The sequence below is a fragment of the Schistocerca americana genome, chromosome X (assembly GCF_021461395.2).
Source record: "Schistocerca americana isolate TAMUIC-IGC-003095 chromosome X, iqSchAmer2.1, whole genome shotgun sequence".
In the NCBI taxonomy this organism is placed as follows: Eukaryota; Metazoa; Arthropoda; class Insecta; order Orthoptera; family Acrididae; genus Schistocerca; species Schistocerca americana.
In genome coordinates, this window is record NC_060130.1 from 85,951,659 (window position 1) to 85,968,975 (window position 17,317).

Genomic DNA, 17,317 nt, shown 5'->3' on the forward strand with positions numbered 1-17,317 from the left:
CAAATTTTCCATTGCCCATATTCTGCATATTAACATGTCCTTGAAGATGGAAATAGGTTTTGTCTGTCCACAGAATGTTCCATGGCCATTCATTGTCCACTGCCCTGTGAGCAACAAGTTCCAGAGCGAAAATTTGTCTTTCTGACAGGTCAGCAGGACCATCTGAACATTATTGATTTTGTATGGAAAGCAATGCAGGATGTTCTGGTACTCTAAGGACTGCTGAACGATTTCGTAAACAATCCCACACGAAATGTCAAACCCCTGGGGAAATCTTCCTGACATGCACACGCCAATCTGCTTTCACTATTGCATCATGTGGGAACTGCAAAAAAATAGGGGCAAAGACTTCCTAATTCACCCTCATATCATTCGAAAATCGCAACCAACAGTCACATTCCGTTGTTACCCGCAAGTTCTGTTTTAGGCAGTACTCAAGAATGTGGCAACAGTTGCTAGTGTGTGAAAGCTTTAAATCATCAACATAGAACAATGTTGACCTTTTAGCGAAACATCCGTCTGTTGAGGACATACCTACCACTGAAACTCTTAAAAGTAATGTACAGGTTATTTCATAATTAATATTAACGCTAAAGTACAATAATATCTCATAATGTTAAATCATTTCATTGTATTAGGCTCCAGTAAAGCTTTACTACATAGAACCTCCTCTCTGCAGGGTTAGTGCGATATGACTAATCTAATTTATTTAAGAATATTATTTTTATTCACATGTCAAGATCCATGGGACCAAATTGAGGAGCAAATATCCAAGGTCATGTAATATGTCAGTACATGAAATTACAACATAAAAGTAAGAACAGATAAAAATAAATGGTTATGAACCCAAAAAAAGCCAATCCATAAATTTAAGTAAACGCAATCAACGATACAACAAGAATCAGCTTAATTTTTCAAGGAACTCCTCGACAGAATAGAAGGAGTAACCCATGATGAAACTCTTCAGTTTCGATTTGTAAGTGCGTGGATTACTCCTAAGATTTTTTAAATTCGAGTGGTAGCTTATTGAAACTGGATGCGGCAATATACTGCACAACTTTCTCCACAAGAGAACAGAAATATTTTAGAGTTCCCCATAATACTAGAGGGTATATCATTTATATAAATAAGGAACAGGAGTGGCCTCAACACTGATCCCTGTGGCACCCCTCACTTGACTGTACCCCACTCAGACCCCACATTACAGCCATTCTCATTATTGTGAATAATGACATTTTGCTCTCTGTTGCTAAAGTAAGAGGTGAACCAATTGTGAGCTACTCCCCATATTCCGTAATGGTCCAACTTCTGGAGCAATATTTTGTGATCAACACAATCAAATGCCTTAGTAAAATGAAAAACATGTGAAGAATTCGAAACCTTTTGCTTAACCCATCCAGTACCTCACAGAGAAAAGAGAATACAGCATTTTCAGTTCTTAAATGACTTCCAATGCCGAACTGTGTGTGAAATTTATTTCAGAATGACAGGTGGGAAATTTATTTATTCCATCTAACTCCAGTCGAATACTTAATTGCGAATATTATTTTTCAACGCCTATTGTGTAGTAAACTGTCATTCTAACCTCGCGAACAATAGTCACAGCCCGCGTTTCTGCAAAAGTCTTCTTTTCAGCAGTATGCAGCAAAGTGTTACGTGGCAAATGTTGCTAGTGTGTGAAAGTCTTAAATCACCAACATTGAACAATGGTGTGTTCTTTCAAAGGAACATTCTATCTGTTGACGATATTTCACATGCTATATTCCCTTTGACGAAGTATAAAATCCGAGCGGTAATATAAAGGGAACGCACTTTCTTTATTGGTCGAATTGTATAGGCAAATGTTTTTGCAAGAAGGGGTAAAACGTATTTCACCCCCTCTACTTGAGTCCAGCCTATCTGGATACATTTGAGGAAAGAGCTCCAGTTGGGTGGTCGAATATTTTTATAGCCGTGTAAATCATTTTGATACATAATTTGCAGCAGTCTGTTCTGTTAAATGAAGAATCTATCATCAAATTAGCATCAGAGCTGCGGGGTCTACTTGGTACACGGTGGAAATATTATTATCGTGCCCCTTACAGAAATTGCTGTCACATTCACGAGATAATGCCCGGAGCAGTTGCTTTGAAAATGCATTCCTTTTTTAATTACAGGAAATAAACGATTTCTGTCGTGATAGAGAGCGGAAGCTAAGAATTAAAGTAAAAGCAAACAATACAAAATTAACGAAACCAAACAGTAGAAGTTTCAAAAATTATTGTTACTTCCATGCTAGAGCCTCTGGCTAGCGTATATCGCTGTGTTGTGTGGTTTCTGCCGGAAGTGTTTGGATTGTTATGTTCCACATCACTTGTAGGAGTTGTGGTAGTTGTAGGGTTAACTGAGTTACTATGGCAAGGGGAAGTGTGTGGATAGAAAAGCTAGAAGATATTGCTGATCAGGTCTCCCAGAAAATCATGCGTATTGTTTTGTAACTGTAAACTTGGTTTTAAAATGGTTTAAATATTGACTCCTGTGAAGTTATCACATGTCGCTTAAGATAGTGACACGTCAGGTGTTCCACATAATATAACAATATAACAATTCTTGTTTTTAATGTCTCAAATTTTTTCTTGCAGACTTTAAGGCTATTGAAACATGTTTTGCCAACAACTGCAAGATTATGTCTTATTTCAACGTTCCTGGAAGACGGGATTCGAATGTACGTGCAGTGGTCAGAACAGCAAGAGTACATGGACATGTCGTGGGGTTGTGGAAGATTTTTAGCAGCAATGTTTGTGCTGGTAAACTTGATTGGACAGTTGGGGGGATGCATAATGGTCTTAAGCAGACAACGCGTACCGGTAGCTTGTTCCGTACTGCTGTTTATTGTCGTTTTACAGGTGAGGTTTGTCTTCTGCGGAAGCATTTTACATTTACTTCTTACATTAAACTATGGGTAACAATGAATTACAGCTCGAAGATTAGTGGAAGTTTTAGAAGAATGGTCCTAATTCTCGCGTGACATACTGAGACTTACTGTGTTTGACATTTAGCTTTAGATGTTACTTCAGAATCGTTGAAAATTTAAATGTTTCTTAAATTAGGCGTTGCCTATGTATCTAAAGTGTCCTTCGCGTTTGCCATTCAAAGTAAATGTAATAATTAAAACCACCACGTAGCCTACGTCTCGTCTCACAATGCAACAGTATGAAAAATAAAATGGACAGCTGTTGCAACCATAATGAACTGGTGTATGTTTTGGAACATTACTGAAACTTGCTCGACTTTATAATTCCTGAACATTTAGGCTGTGTGCGCCCAGTTATCACTGAGGTAGAGAATGAATGGGCTGTTGCATTTGTTTGCACCTAGATGTCATGCTGAAAAAAAAAAAACCATGGTTCAGCTGATCATAGTAAGAGACCCTTTTCTGTTTGCCTGCAAATAACACATCAGCGAAATACAGGCAAAAAACACATTTTCTCAGTTCTATACTAAATAGGTAATAGAAAAAATTGTGCAGTATGTAAAGCATAAATTGTAAATATGTGTTTGTCATTAATTACATCTACCTTATCTCAAGTTGATTTTATATTGTTTCATTGCTCTGAAGTATTGGATAATTCAAATGTAAATCATTTTTCTTGTAGCAATGTTAATTGCTTCTGTTGTTTAAATTCTGACTGTAGTTTCCAAAAACTTCCTTGTATATTAACATATCCATGTTTTTGTCCTTCAACCATAAAAATGTCAGAAGTTCTGCAATAGACAGTTGGTTGCCGGTGGAGGATCTATTATTGTGTATTAGTTCAGTAAAATGTTTTCAGTTGCATGAACAAATGGTTTTAAGGAACAGAAAAATTGTAATATAATGGTAGAAGCTATTTAACAATGCAGGCAAAAACTTTTGGTGGCTGTGTTCACTTTTGGTTATAGTTCAGCTTTAGTTTGACCTCTGGAAAATAAAATTAGACTTCTTTTATCTGTAGCTCAGATACTAATTTGTTGTACTTTTGTATCAGGTAGTTTGAAACTCCTGTGGATGGATATGGCAATGGAATTTGAGGTGTGATCAAAAAATATCTGGATTGGTGGTACAAGGCCGGAGCCAAGCAAGACAGCCCGAAGCAGGCTAGGCACAGGTTCACCTTGTTAATCTACTAGCAGTGTTCTGTGAGTTTAATTTGCCCTATTCGTCTGGTTTGTTTACAGTAGTACTATATTGTTACATGCGTGAACATGTCAGTCATGTGGCAATACTGCTGTTTTTGCAGCTTATTTTGTGAAGATCAAAGACAAAAATGCATCTCACTCCCTCTTTCTCTTTGTGTGTGTGTGTGTGTGTGTGTGTGTGTGTGTGTGTGTGTGTGTGTGTGTACTGCTTTGATCTTCTAAGGTTGCTGACCTTTCAGTTGACCAAAGGTGTAATATGAGTATGGTCTTTAGAGTGTCATCAAGGGTTACGATTGTGTAGCACAGAATCATGAAGGGTGGCATATCTTCACCAATAACTGCGATTACAGGGGTGTAGCAGGTGGTAGTTTTGTTAGCCAGTATGCTTTGCACATTTACGGTGTTCTGTAAGTCTTGGATCACTACTTCCCTGAGCTCTTATTTTCTGATGTAAGTTTTTTCTCAAAACAGATACGAAGATGGGGAGAATTTAAGATACTAAAACTAAAATAAAAAGGGAAAAAGTTGTGTAACTTCTAGAGAAATTGTGCTAAATCTGGAACCATGCTTTTGTGGGCAGTGCTCTTGACAGCTGAAAAATCCTGGCACAATTTGCAACCTGCCTCTACAATTTTTATTTTGTAATATTTCTCCTCTACTTTCAGGCTCTTCAGAAGCCTTTCTGCATATCTTGCTGGGGTTAGCACTCCTGTAAGGGAGCATATAATATGACTTAGCTGCAGCTTGGGGTTCATTTCTGGAATGAACGGTAAAAGGTTCTATGAAAATTGCCCGATTGTTTTTGAAGTAGTGTGTATTCAATCAAAATACTGCTGTTGAAAATATTTATGAAGTGCATGAATGGAAGAATAGTCGTTCTGTGAGTGAACCTATCTTGTAATGAATCCAGTTTGGATAATTTTTGATCACACCATTTACTATGAAAAGGCTTAAGTGCTATGGAAGTGGTATTGGTATAATCTTAGTTTCAGTAACTGTGGTGAAATACTGCAAACAAATCAGTTTTAAATTCTACAGTATGATGTATCTTTGCATTTGCGATCATTTAGCAAGATGTTAGTAGTGTTTTTCTCTCTGTTACATATTTAAAAAAGAATTGGTTCATTGTCGCTGCTGTGTCATTGGTAGCAGTTGCACAAGTAAATTGTGCAAGCTGTAAAACAGGTTTTCTAAAATGTTGGCATTATATTGATAGAATGTATATGGAAGTATAGCATAATCTGCAGACTGTGTTCACTCAAAAATAATCTGTTCTCTACTGTGTAATATGAATTCTTTGCTGTAAAGCTCTTGAGCTTGCAATGTTTCTTACTTGCATGGTGTACAGTTAATAATTTACTGTGCCACTAAGCTTGCATATGACTGTAGACTGCTGAATAAAACTTTTAATTTTAAGCCATGACATTCATTAGTACCGAAGTGTTTCAAAAACTAATTATAGGTAAAGATGAGGAAAACTGATCTAAAACTGTAATTTTATGATAAGGTAGTTTATAGTGAAGGGTTGATTTACTTAACACTAAAAAGGGAACCTCCTCATCGCATCCCCCTCAGATTTAGTTATAAGTTGGCACAGTGGATAGGCCTTGAAAAACTGAACACAGATCAATCGAGAAAACAGGAAGAAGTTGTGTTGAACTATGAAAAAAATAAGCAAAATATACAAACTGAGTAGTCCATGTGCAAGATAGGCAACATCAAGGATAGTGTGAGCTCAGGAGCGCCGTGGTCTCATGGTTAGCGTGAGCAGCTGTGGAATGAGAGGTCCTTGGTTCAAGTCTTCCCTCGAGTGAAAAGTTTACTTTCTTTATTTTCGCAAAGTTATGATCTGTCCGTTCGTTCATTGATATCTCTGTTTACTGTAATAACTTTAGTGTCTGTGTTTTGCGACCACACCACAAAACCGTGCGATTAGTAGACCAAAGGACGTGCCTCTCCAACAGGAACCGAAAACATTTGATCGCAAGGTCATAAGTCAACCAATTCCTCCACAGGAAAACACGTCTGATACATTCTATACGACACTGGTGACTGCATGTGCGTAACATGACAGGAATATGTGGTCGACCCACCTAACTTGTACACATGGCGAATGGGTAAGATTCTTCTACCTTGCCCGATTTAGGTTTTCTTGTGGATGTGATAACCACTCCCAAAAAAAGTGTGTTTCTATGTTTGTTCAGGTGTAGCGCCCCCATACTACGGTGCAGTTACCTCGCATAGGCTGGACGGACAGACACAGATAATAATTGTCTGAAAATAGAAAATTAAATTTTTCACTCGAGGGAAGACTTGAACCGAGGACCTCTCCTTCCACAGCTGCTCACGATAACCACTGGACCACAGTGCTGCTGAGCTCTCACTGTCCTCTATGTTGCCTATCTTGTGCATGGACTACTCAGTTTGTATGTTTTGCTTATTTTTTTTCATAGTTCCACACAACTACTTCCTGTTTTCTCAATTGATCTATGTTCAGTTTTTCAAGGCCTATCCACTGTGCCAACTTATAACTAAATCTGAGGGGGGTGTGTGGGGAGGTTCCCTTCTAAGAGGTAAAATACATTGAACTGGTGCTGCTATACTATTTGTAATTAAATTGTTTTTCTTGACAGACTTTTGCATACAACATCTTGTGGGACATGCATTTTCTTTTGCGCAACTTGGCATTGATTGGTGCACTTGCATTACTTCTGGCTGAAAGCAGAAATGAAGCAAAAACTTTATTTGCTGGTGTTCCAACACTTGGTAAGTTAAAAGAGAAGTACCTGAAAGTGTTTATTTGTGGGTTGTTCATGCCTACTGAGATTCTTATTATATTATCTAATCTTGACAAAAAATCCCATATTGTGTTTGTCTACTGGGGAGGGGGGTGTAAATTTCTCACTTGAGCCTAGAACTTCTTGTGTGTCATTCAGAATTAATACTGTTTGTGAACCTATTTATTTAAAATATAATACCTGGAGAAAGAGTCGTAGGTTTATGGGTATCAGCAGTAATAACGTTATGGATGAAGATATCAGTGGGTTTATGCAGATATACAAGTCACTGATTATTGTATGGTCCAAAGTTGGTTGACATAAATATTACAACAGTTCTGTTCTCCTGGATTACTTGGAATGAATGTAAATGACTGTACGAAGCAGTACCACTTATTGGTTGTAAGGGTAGCTGGAGACTTAACAAACTTTCTGAAAAATACTTTCACAGTGCAAGTTGCAGATTCAACAAAAATCTACTTGCAGAACTTTTTAACAAACATTTCATAACTGTTACTGAAAAGATGGAGTTGTCAGGTTCTGTAGATGCTGCTATGGAATACCTCAGACCAGACATTTCAAGTAACTTCCATAATATGAATTTGACCCTCACTACCCCAGCAGAAATAATGTCCATCATAAAATTTTGAAAACAAAAATGTCTAGTATGATGAAATATCAACAAAGCTAATTACAGAATGTGATTCTGAGTTGAGTAACATATTAAGTTATCTGTGTAACCAGTCGTTTATCAGTGGAATATTTCCTGAATGGTTAAAATATGCTGAAGTTAAACCACTGTTTAAGAAGGGAGATAAAGAAATAGCATCAAATTTCCGTCCAATTTCACTTTTGTCTGCATTCTCAAAAATTTTAGAAAACGTAATGTACAATTGGCTTTATAATCATCATATCTCAAATAACATACTGTCAAAGTCACAGTTCGGATTTCTAAAGGGTTCTAATATTGAGAAGGCTATCTGCACTTACAGTGAAAATGTGCTTAATTCATTAGATAAAAAATTGCAGGCAATTGGTATATTTTGTGATCTGTCAAAGCCATTTGACTGTGTAAATCACAATATCCTTTTAAGTAAATTATAATATTATAGTGTAACAGGAAATGCTGCAAAATGGTTCAAATCTTATCTCTCTGGCATGAAACAAAGGGTGTTATTAGGAAAGATACATGTATCAATCTATTAGGCATCATCCAACTGGGAACTAATTACATGTGGATCCCACAAGGTTTCATTTTAGGGCCCTTACTTCTCCTGTGTATATCAATGACCTTTCATCAGTAACATTACCAGATGCCAAGTTTGTTTTGTTTGCCGATGATACAAACAGTGCAATAAATAGCAAATCAAGTGTAGTCTTAGAAAGATCAGCTAATAAAATATTTGTGGGCATTAAGCACTGGTTCCTAGCCAATTCCTTGTCACTAAACTTTGAAAAAACACACTACATGCAGTTCAGAACTTGTAAAGGGTGTCCCATGAGTATATGCCTAACATACGATAAATCTGAGAAAGACGAAGGTAATGAGAAGTAGTAGAAATGAGAACAGCGAGAAACTTAACATCAGGATTGATGGTCACGAAGTCAGTGAAGTTAAGGAATTCTGCTACCTAGGCAGTAAAATAACCAATGATGGACGGTGAAAGGAGGACATCTAAAGCAGAATTGCTATGGCAAAAAAGGCATTTCTGGCCAAGAGAAGTCTACTAATATCAAATACTGGCCTTAATTTGAGGAAGAAATTTCAGAGGATGTACATTGGAGTACAGCATTGTATGGTAGTGAAACATGGACTGTGGGAAAAGCGGAACAGAAGAGAATCAAAGCATTTGAGATGTGGTGCTATAGACGAATGTTGAAAATTAGGTGGACTGATAAGGTAAGGAATGAGGAGGTTCTACACAGAATCAGAGAGGAAAGGAATATGTGGAAAACACTGATAAGGAGAAGGGACAGGATGATAGGACATCTGCTAAGACATGAGGGAATGACTTCCATGGTACTAGAGGGAGCTGTAGAGGGCAAAAACTGTAGAGGAAGACAGAGATTGGAATACGTCAAGCAAATAATTGAGGACGTAGGTTGCAAGTGCTACTCTGAGATGAAGAGGTTAGCACAGGAAAGGAATTCGTGGCGGGCCGCATCAAACCAGTCAGTAGACTGATGACAAAAAAAAAGATAAGCAGATAGAAGTGGACAGTGTTAAATTCTTGGGATTACAGCTTGATTATAAATTCAACTGGGAGAAGCACACCACAGAACTGCTGAAGCGTCTTAACAAATCTCTATTTGCAATGCGAATTGTCAGACATAGGGGATATAAAAATGAAAAAGCTGGCATACTATGCTTGCTTTCATTCCATAATGTCATATGGGATTATTTTTTTGGGGTAATTCATCAAGCCAAGCTAAAGTTTTCCAGGCACAAAAACGTGCAGTAAGAGTTATATGTGGTGTGAACTCAAGAACATCCTGCAGAAGCCTGTTTAGGGAACTAGGGATACTAACTACTGCTTCCCAATATATTTATTCTTTAATGAAATTTGTCATTAAAAATGTCACTTTTTCAAACCAAGAACTCAATTCATGGAATCAATACTAGAAATAAGAATAATCTTCACAAGGATTTGAAGTCACTTAGTCTTGTACAAAAAGTTGTGCATTATTCAGGAACAAACATTTTCAATAACTTGCCAGCAGCCATAAAAAGCTTAACAAGCAATGAAATTCAGTTTAAGAGAAGCTTAAAGGATTTATTGGTGGCCAACTCCTTCTACTCCATTAATGAATTTCTCAGTAGAACCGTTTGATTTGTGTATATATTGTATTACATATTTATTACCTTATAAATAAATAAAAAAACTTCTTTGATTTTAAATTCAGTGCATTAGTATTTGCAAAATGATTCTTTCATATAGTGTTCATTAAAAAAAGACGATCATTCCACTTGGGACCTGTGGAATGGTACATTAGCTTATTTGTTTGAGTTTTAAATATTTGTCATGTATTGTTGTTTTTCTGACATGTTCTACATCCTGGAGGACCTCCTCACTACGGATCAATTGGAATGAAAGTACATCTAATATAATCTTCTTATTTTTCCTTTAAACTCCTTTGCTTGCTCTTATTGACTTCATTACTGAGGCATTGCTTTTGTATAGTGTCAGATATGTGCAAAAAAAGGTTTGCATTGTTAAGGCTAGTCCACCTGTGGAATTTCTGTGAGGGCCTGGCTTCTGTTGATGTATCACAAATGATCCCATAGGCTCAGTCATAGATAAAGCAGATAGTAGACTTCAGTTAATAGGTAGATTACTGTGCAACATATTCTGGAATATTGCACAAGTGTGTGTGTGTGATTGTGGGGGAAGATTAATTACAGCACAAAGAGGCATTTAAACAATCATTCTTCTCTTGCTCCATACATAAATGGAATGGGAAGAAACCCTAATGACTAGTACAGTGGTATGTACCCTATGTCACTTACTGCACAGTGGTTTGGAACTATAGATGTAGATGAAAAATATGTTCAGTATAAAGTTGGTTTGTGTCATGTTTCTCTTAAATATTATTTTATAAAGTCCTTTAAATACAGTGCTCATTGCCATTAAGTGATAGAGTACATAGACACGGTTCAGTATCAGGGTGAATTTTATACAACTGTTTTCATTAAATCCATTCTCATAGTCTTGACAAAATTTTACAGATTGGAGAAGGTGTCAAGAGTAAATATGTAGGCTTATGTTGTGTTAAAATATGGTAACACTCAGTCTAAATATTCGTACTTTATTTAATGTAAATGAGTTAAATCTGCAGAACAGCGCAAAAACTGAGTAAAGTTTTCTCGTGACAATATATTGAGCATGATGTCTGTAGTGTTGTCTTCAGTCCGAAGACGTTCGATACAACTCACTGTAGCCTGTGCACAGCTCTTAATCTCTGAATAATTACTGCAACATACATCCTTTCGAACTATCTTACTATATTCGTCTCTCGTTCTTCCTCTACAATTTTTATCCTCCACCCTTCCCTCCAGTACTAAGTTGGTGATTCCTTGGTGTCACAAAATGTCCTTTCAACAGACCCCATCTTTTGCTAAAGTTGTGCTCAAATTTCTTGTCTCACCAGTTCCATTCAGTGCTGCCTCAGTATTTACGTGATCTACCTATCTAATGTTCAGCAATCTTCTGTAGCACCAAATTTCAAAAGCTTGGACACTCCATACAAATACTTTGAGGAAGGACTTCCTGACACTTAAATCTATACTCTTCTTCAGAAATGCTTTTCTTACTCTTTATATCCAGACATCACTTGTTCAGCTGCTCAAATAACAAAACTCATCTACTACTTGTAGAGTCTCGTTTCTTAATCTAATTCCCTCACCATCGCCTGGTTTAGTTTGAATATAGTCAATTATTCTTGTTGTGCTTCTGTCGATGTTCATCTTATATGCTGTCTCGAACAGAATTAAAATATAATTGACAGACCTCAGTTTTTATTTCTTCTCCTCAGTTTTATCCCTACTCCAAATTTTTCTTCGATTTCCTTTATTGCTCGCTCAGTGTACCGATCGAATAATGTCGGGGACAGGCTACGACCCCGTCGCACTTCCTCCTCGAGCGTCGCTTCCCTTTCATGCCTGTCGACTTTTATAATTGTGTCCGGTTTCTCTACGAGCTGTAAATGGCCTTTTGCTCCCAGCTGTAAATGGCCTTTTGGTCCCTGTATTTTAGCCCTACTATCTTCAGAATTTAAATTACAGTATGCCAGCCAATGTTTTCGAAGGTTTTCTCTAAGACTGCTAGAATCTAGTATTTAAAAAAATGCTGTAAAAGTGGGTTTGTCTTTCCTTTACTTATCTTCTAAGATAAGTTGCACGGTCTGTATTGCCTCGTGTGTTACTACATTTCCCCAGAATCCGAACATCTTCCCTGAGGTAAATTGCTACCAGTTTTTCCAGTCTTCCTTAAAGAATTAATGTCGGTATTTAGCAACTGTGATTTATTAAACATGGGCAACAGAAATTTGTTCCACTGGCCGTGTGGGAATATAAAAAGGTAATTGATATTCAGATAATTTTGGCTGTTTGCTCACAGCAAAGCTTCAAATCTATGTAAAAGGTCTTAGCACATGAAAATAATTGGTGGTAGACAAAGACTTGTACTGTCAGAGCACAGGTGCACCAAACTGGTGGATGCAGTTAGCAAAATTTTACTGTCTGTAGATTTGACTCAGATACTTGCTATCATAGTGGGAATGCTGGTAGCACTCTGTCCACACAGACCTTGTTATTTGTTTATGCTTAGAGTTTTTGATGTTATAACTACATTGACTGCCATTTGGTGTATATAATTTAACAATATTGGCCTTAATTCCAGGTGACAATAAACCAAAAAATATTTTACAACTTACTGGAAGGGTTTTACTTGCTTTCATGTATGTCACGCTCCTTCGGTTTGAACCATCTGTTATGCAGGTATGTAATAATTATTTATTACAAATGCACACAGGAATAGAAGTAGCAGATTGTGTGTGTGTGTGTGTGTGTGTGTGTGTGTGTGTGTGTGTGTGTTTGTTTGTTTTTTTCTTGTTTCTCAAAAATTAAGGAGTTGCTACAAGCAGAACAGTCAAAAACAAGTGGGACAGTCAGTTCAGAAAATTGTTAAAAGAAGGCTAGCCAGTACTTATCTTCCCACGGTGCAACACCTGAAATGGAAAAAAAAAAAATGTTCAGCTTTTGGAATTTGACCTCCTCCTTCCAGAAGAGAGGGAATGTCTGAGGGAGGTTGGAAAGGGGTTTAGATTAAAAGGCTGCAGGGAAAAAATGAAGGAAAAGGTGTCAGGGCATGAAGTCAAAGGTTGAATGGAAAGAGTAATGCAGTTAAAAATAGGAGGAAAAGAGAAATCCTTCTCTCTGTCTGATGACATCTATCATTTTTGTCTCCCCATTAGCCCAACATCTGATCTGTCCCTCTTAAGGTCAATCAGTCTGAAAGTAATTTTCCTTGGAACTATGCTGTAGTGTGTGTGATTGAAGATCAATGTCAAAGTAGTGTTTACCTCTGTTGTGAGAAGTTTTTCTGTCGTTAAAGTTTCATTATATCAACTTGCCCCTGTAAATAAAGTAAAATGTCACTAAATGCAAAAGAGAAGTTTCATATGCTAAGTAGCCCAAAAATGTGTAAAGTAAAAGATGACAGTATAAGTAACAAAAAACTTTTTGAAATTAAATTCTTGTATTGTTAGATGATCCTTGGATAAAAAACATAAGTAAGGAAATAAAAGATAAATTATTCCATGAACTAGTATTTACACACACACTCTCTCTCTCTCTCTCTCTCTCTCTCTCTCTCTCTCTGCAATTTAGAAGATGAAGATATCTGCAATTAATGTTTCACAGTAGAATAACTAATAATAGTGGTCATAATGGAAGATAGTCAGTTGGGACTGAGTTGCTACCATTTGTTTGCCTCTGAGAAAAACAGTGAATGACAGACTAGAAGTTTCAAGTAATTGAGGTTGTTTGAAGGAAGTAATAGTTGATCAGTAGCAGAAGATCACCTGCAGCTGAGGAAATGGTACTAAGTTCTCTGTATATATTTTTGGCTTCCTCCCTTGAAGCACACAGAATTTAATCAGTTAAAATGCTGTATGGAAAGAAGGTAAACAGCAGAATTAATTTACATTTTTAATGTATCCCAAATTTGATAAAAATGTGAAAGAGGGAAGTGATGATTCAATACATATCGTTTCAAATGACATAGAAGCTAAAAAAGTAAGAGATAGCCAAAACAAAAACTGGAGAACAGTGTGGAGGCACCTTAAGAGATAAACATTAACAGCATAGACTACAAATACTGGGGTCAAGTCCTTGGATCTTTTTCTGTTACTTCATTCAACTCTGGCAATGATTGTTTAATGTGAAAAAATCCTACGTTTTCTGTGGTAGATAGTCCACATTAAACTGTAGGTTCCCATCTAAACAGCTACAGGAAGAAAGTTGTGTACCTCCAGCAATAGCACCATGCTTAGTAAGGTACATAGATGTTTGAAGCAACCTTTAGATTGAGCACCATATTATAATGTCAATATAGAGCTCACTCGCTGAAATACAGTATGTGGCATGCATGAAATAAGTCATAGTTCCAGTACTCAGTGATTTTATGTTTTGTGTATCATTTCAGATTATTCAAGATCTCCTTGGAACAATTTTGATAGTGCTGGTAACACTCGGCTACAAAACTAAATTGAGTGCACTTAGTCTTGTAATTCTCCTTTTTGGTTTAAATTTCTACCATAATGCTTGGTGGAACATTCCTACACACAAGCCATTGAGGGATTTCCTGAAATATGACTTCTTTCAGGTAAGAGAACTAAATATTGTGTTATTTAGAGGTATTTGTAATTATGTGGACATTGAGTCCAAAACATACCATTTTTAGTGACCAAAGTTTTAACTGGTTTAGGATTTTATTACAGGTTCAGTTGGTGTGAGGTGTAATTCAGTGTGGGTTGACAGATGAATGAAGGGGGTTACAGAATTTGAGACAAGGTCTGGAGGTTCTGTAAAGTAATTTGGATTCATAATGGATACTTTTGACTGGAAAAGTAACATGCTATGCTTTAGGGAAATAGGGGCTTTGTGTGTTTAAGCTCATTTTGTAGGTGGAATTACAGGAGAGGATGTTCTAATGAAACACATAAGTAGACGATAGACATCTAAGTGGGCATAGAAGGGCTTCAGTTGGTGTAGAATTGTAACTGTAAGTGAAACAGTTACTTCAGAGTTCAGAAGTTTGCAAGTCTGGTCAAAGATTGTTTGCCCACTAGATGTCATCTGCTGTAAGATGCAGAAATGAGAATAGGAACAGAATATATTACATATTAGAAATTTCAAAATCGTTTTCTCTAAAATGTTAAAACATTTTGGATGTAAAGGTGTGGTGATATTTAGTCATTTTTACATTTTTCTATGTTGAGAAAATGTATCTCAAAATTGTTCTTTTTGTTCCAGACCTTGTCTGTGATTGGTGGACTGCTGATGATAGTTTCGTTGGGGCCAGGTGGTGTTTCAATGGATGAACATAAAAAGAAGTGGTGAAAATGTGACTTTACAGGAAGGTGTGTAAATACATGACAGCATCAATTGACATGTTAAAATTTTAATTTTAACTCCATTTTTGAAAAGTCCCCTTTTGAAGTGTGTGGTGTACTGAATGTGCTACATGTTTTCATATTGTAATATTCATTTCTACCCATTTTTGTACTGTCACATTGAAGATCGTATTACTGTTACTTTTGTAATGGAAGATCATTGTTTAGCCACTGATAGAAGAAATGTTTCTGACATGTAAACTGGTTGTTGTAATACATTTAAGTGTTATGATTTGAACAAATTCAGAATCAATGTGATTATTTCTTTTAACCTTTAGGCATCACATTTCAGCACCAATTTCACGAAGTATTTTTCATACTTGACAGGAATGTCATTTTGAAATATTGTTTTCAGTGTTTTAATAAAGAACTGTGTATGAGTTTAGTAATCTGGTAGCTGAAGTGAGTGATTCATTTTTGTTTTTTCAGGAAAATAAAGCAGGTAATGGAATTGTGGTTTTTATTTGTACAGGAGTTGATTCAGCTGATTGTTTAGTGGTGGTTGTGGGAAAAAAAAATTGTGTATGTAAAACAGGTAGTAAAATGCATTTGTCATAAGAAGTAGGTTTTAACATGACAAGTTTGCATTTCAACATCCTTAAGTTTGTAATGTCAAAATGATTCACTGCAGAGCAATTACAGTGGCACTTTTTTTTGTTGCATGGAGTGCATGTCTTTCAGTAAATGACCATGGCATGTTATTTGAAATAACATGCATGGTGATACATTTGTGTTCACAGTGTGATTGTTTCACTTTTGTGTACATTGCAGTAAAACTTTCATTGTGCTAGACCCTAGTGTTTTATACTGTTCATGGCTCATACCAATTAAAGTACTGAAAGATGCCTGGTTAGCCCCAATACAACATACAGTTTTAATCTGCCTGGATTTTGAAGTGAAAGAGTGGAGTTGCCATGACGAAAATAGAGAATGATGAACCAGATTGTCCAAAAATTACATTTTGTATGAACTCAAGAGTATGATCATGAGAATGTAAGGCATAGATTTATGCCTATTATGAGAGGCTTAGTGATCTGTTATCACATGGAACTCCCATGAAACAAATACAATACAGTGTTTGAATCAGGTTCCTTTACTTCCATTTAAAATTATGGACTGTTATTAAAGTGTGTATTTACTCTGTCCTGTGTGTGTGTGTGTGTGTGTGTGTGTGTGTGTGTGTGTGTGTGAGAGAGTTGCTTTTCACCAGTTGGTATAAGGTTTTCTTTTTTTAAAAAGTTAGAAATTTCAAATCTGCAGTCACTTATTTCCACCAGTGCACCATATGTGACAAAACTGTAGCTCCAAAATAAGTACTTAATTTGGTTACCTTGCAAGATTTTTGGAAAACCTTTCTTCATAATGCCAGGGCCAGTGCTCTCTACAGTGTTCATTACACATGCATTTAAAAAGAAAATGCAAGGTTCGTTGCATAATACATGTAAAATATTTCTACACTATAACTTTTATGCATCAGTCGAATGTTTTGCTATTTTTAATGGTTTATTTTATCCCTGATTGAATTCTTTTGGAATACACATTGTTTATAAAATAAAATTGATTTCTAAGAAAAACTTTTTCATTGGAAATACTGTACACCCAAAGTTCCAGGCATTAGAAAAACCATTTGTATTTCCATGCTAAAGTTGAGAAAAAAAACTAGACTAGCATAAACAGTACTAGAACTTAGACACAGAATTTCGTCTAAATTTTAAATTCCAGCATAAATTGGACAACTTAAAAAGGTTTCTGAATATGCAGATAAGATTTCATTCAGTCAGTGCAGGTATGTGCCTAAAATAGTTCTTCAGCAAGGAAATTATGCTCTGTCTTAAATGATCTTGAGTACTTGTAGTATGTACCACTAATGGCATTTAAGTTTTCATGTATCATTAAAATTGCACTTGATATATTGTAGTGGCTTGTATGTATTATTAGAACTAGTTGATATTGTTATAGTAGCTGTTTTTATGCTAGTTTTTGTACCTACCTTCTAGACTGTTAGTGCTTTCTTAGTCAGGATTGCAAAGTGAAATTAAGTGTATGGGCATACTTATGTGCTCTAAAGTTGCTGGAATTATTCAGACCTCTGATGATGGAATGAGAATAACAGCCATGCCCCTAATAAGGTTCTGTTTATAAAAAATAAGTGTAATATCACTGACTTTGATGAAGCAAGTGTTCTTTCTTGTTATGGGAAGTTGTGA

General features: G+C 36.3%; 1 protein-coding gene across 2 annotated transcripts; it reads left to right on the plus strand.

Moving 5' to 3' along the window:
- The first annotated feature begins 2,283 nt into the window (after window positions 1-2,283).
- On the plus strand, window positions 2,284-15,902 carry LOC124556519 (surfeit locus protein 4 homolog). 2 transcript variants are annotated; one of them, XM_047130474.1, is made up of 7 exons: window positions 2,284-2,444; window positions 2,622-2,885; window positions 6,792-6,924; window positions 12,335-12,432; window positions 14,141-14,320; window positions 14,971-15,077; window positions 15,540-15,902. In XM_047130474.1, the coding sequence occupies exons 1-6, from the start codon at window positions 2,394-2,396 to the stop codon at window positions 15,055-15,057; spliced, it is 813 nt and encodes a 270-aa protein (XP_046986430.1). In that variant the 5' UTR covers window positions 2,284-2,393; the 3' UTR covers window positions 15,058-15,077; window positions 15,540-15,902. The 2 variants fall into 2 exon arrangements, with proteins under 2 accessions (XP_046986430.1, XP_046986429.1); XM_047130473.1 differs by lacking the exon at window positions 15,540-15,902 and having other exon boundaries at window positions 14,971-15,506.
- The last annotated feature ends 1,415 nt before the right edge of the window (window positions 15,903-17,317 follow it).

Excerpts from the sequence above, each read along its gene's own strand:
- LOC124556519 (XM_047130474.1), top strand. The coding sequence starts at position 2,394 with ATGGCAAGGGGAAGTGTGTGGATAGAAAAGCTAGAAGATATTGCTGAT. Across the intron at positions 2,445-2,621 it reads TAGAAGATATTGCTGATCAG|ACTTTAAGGCTATTGAAACA; the intron begins GTCTCCCAGAAA and ends TTTTTCTTGCAG. Across the intron at positions 6,925-12,334 it reads TGCTGGTGTTCCAACACTTG|GTGACAATAAACCAAAAAAT; the intron begins GTAAGTTAAAAG and ends CCTTAATTCCAG.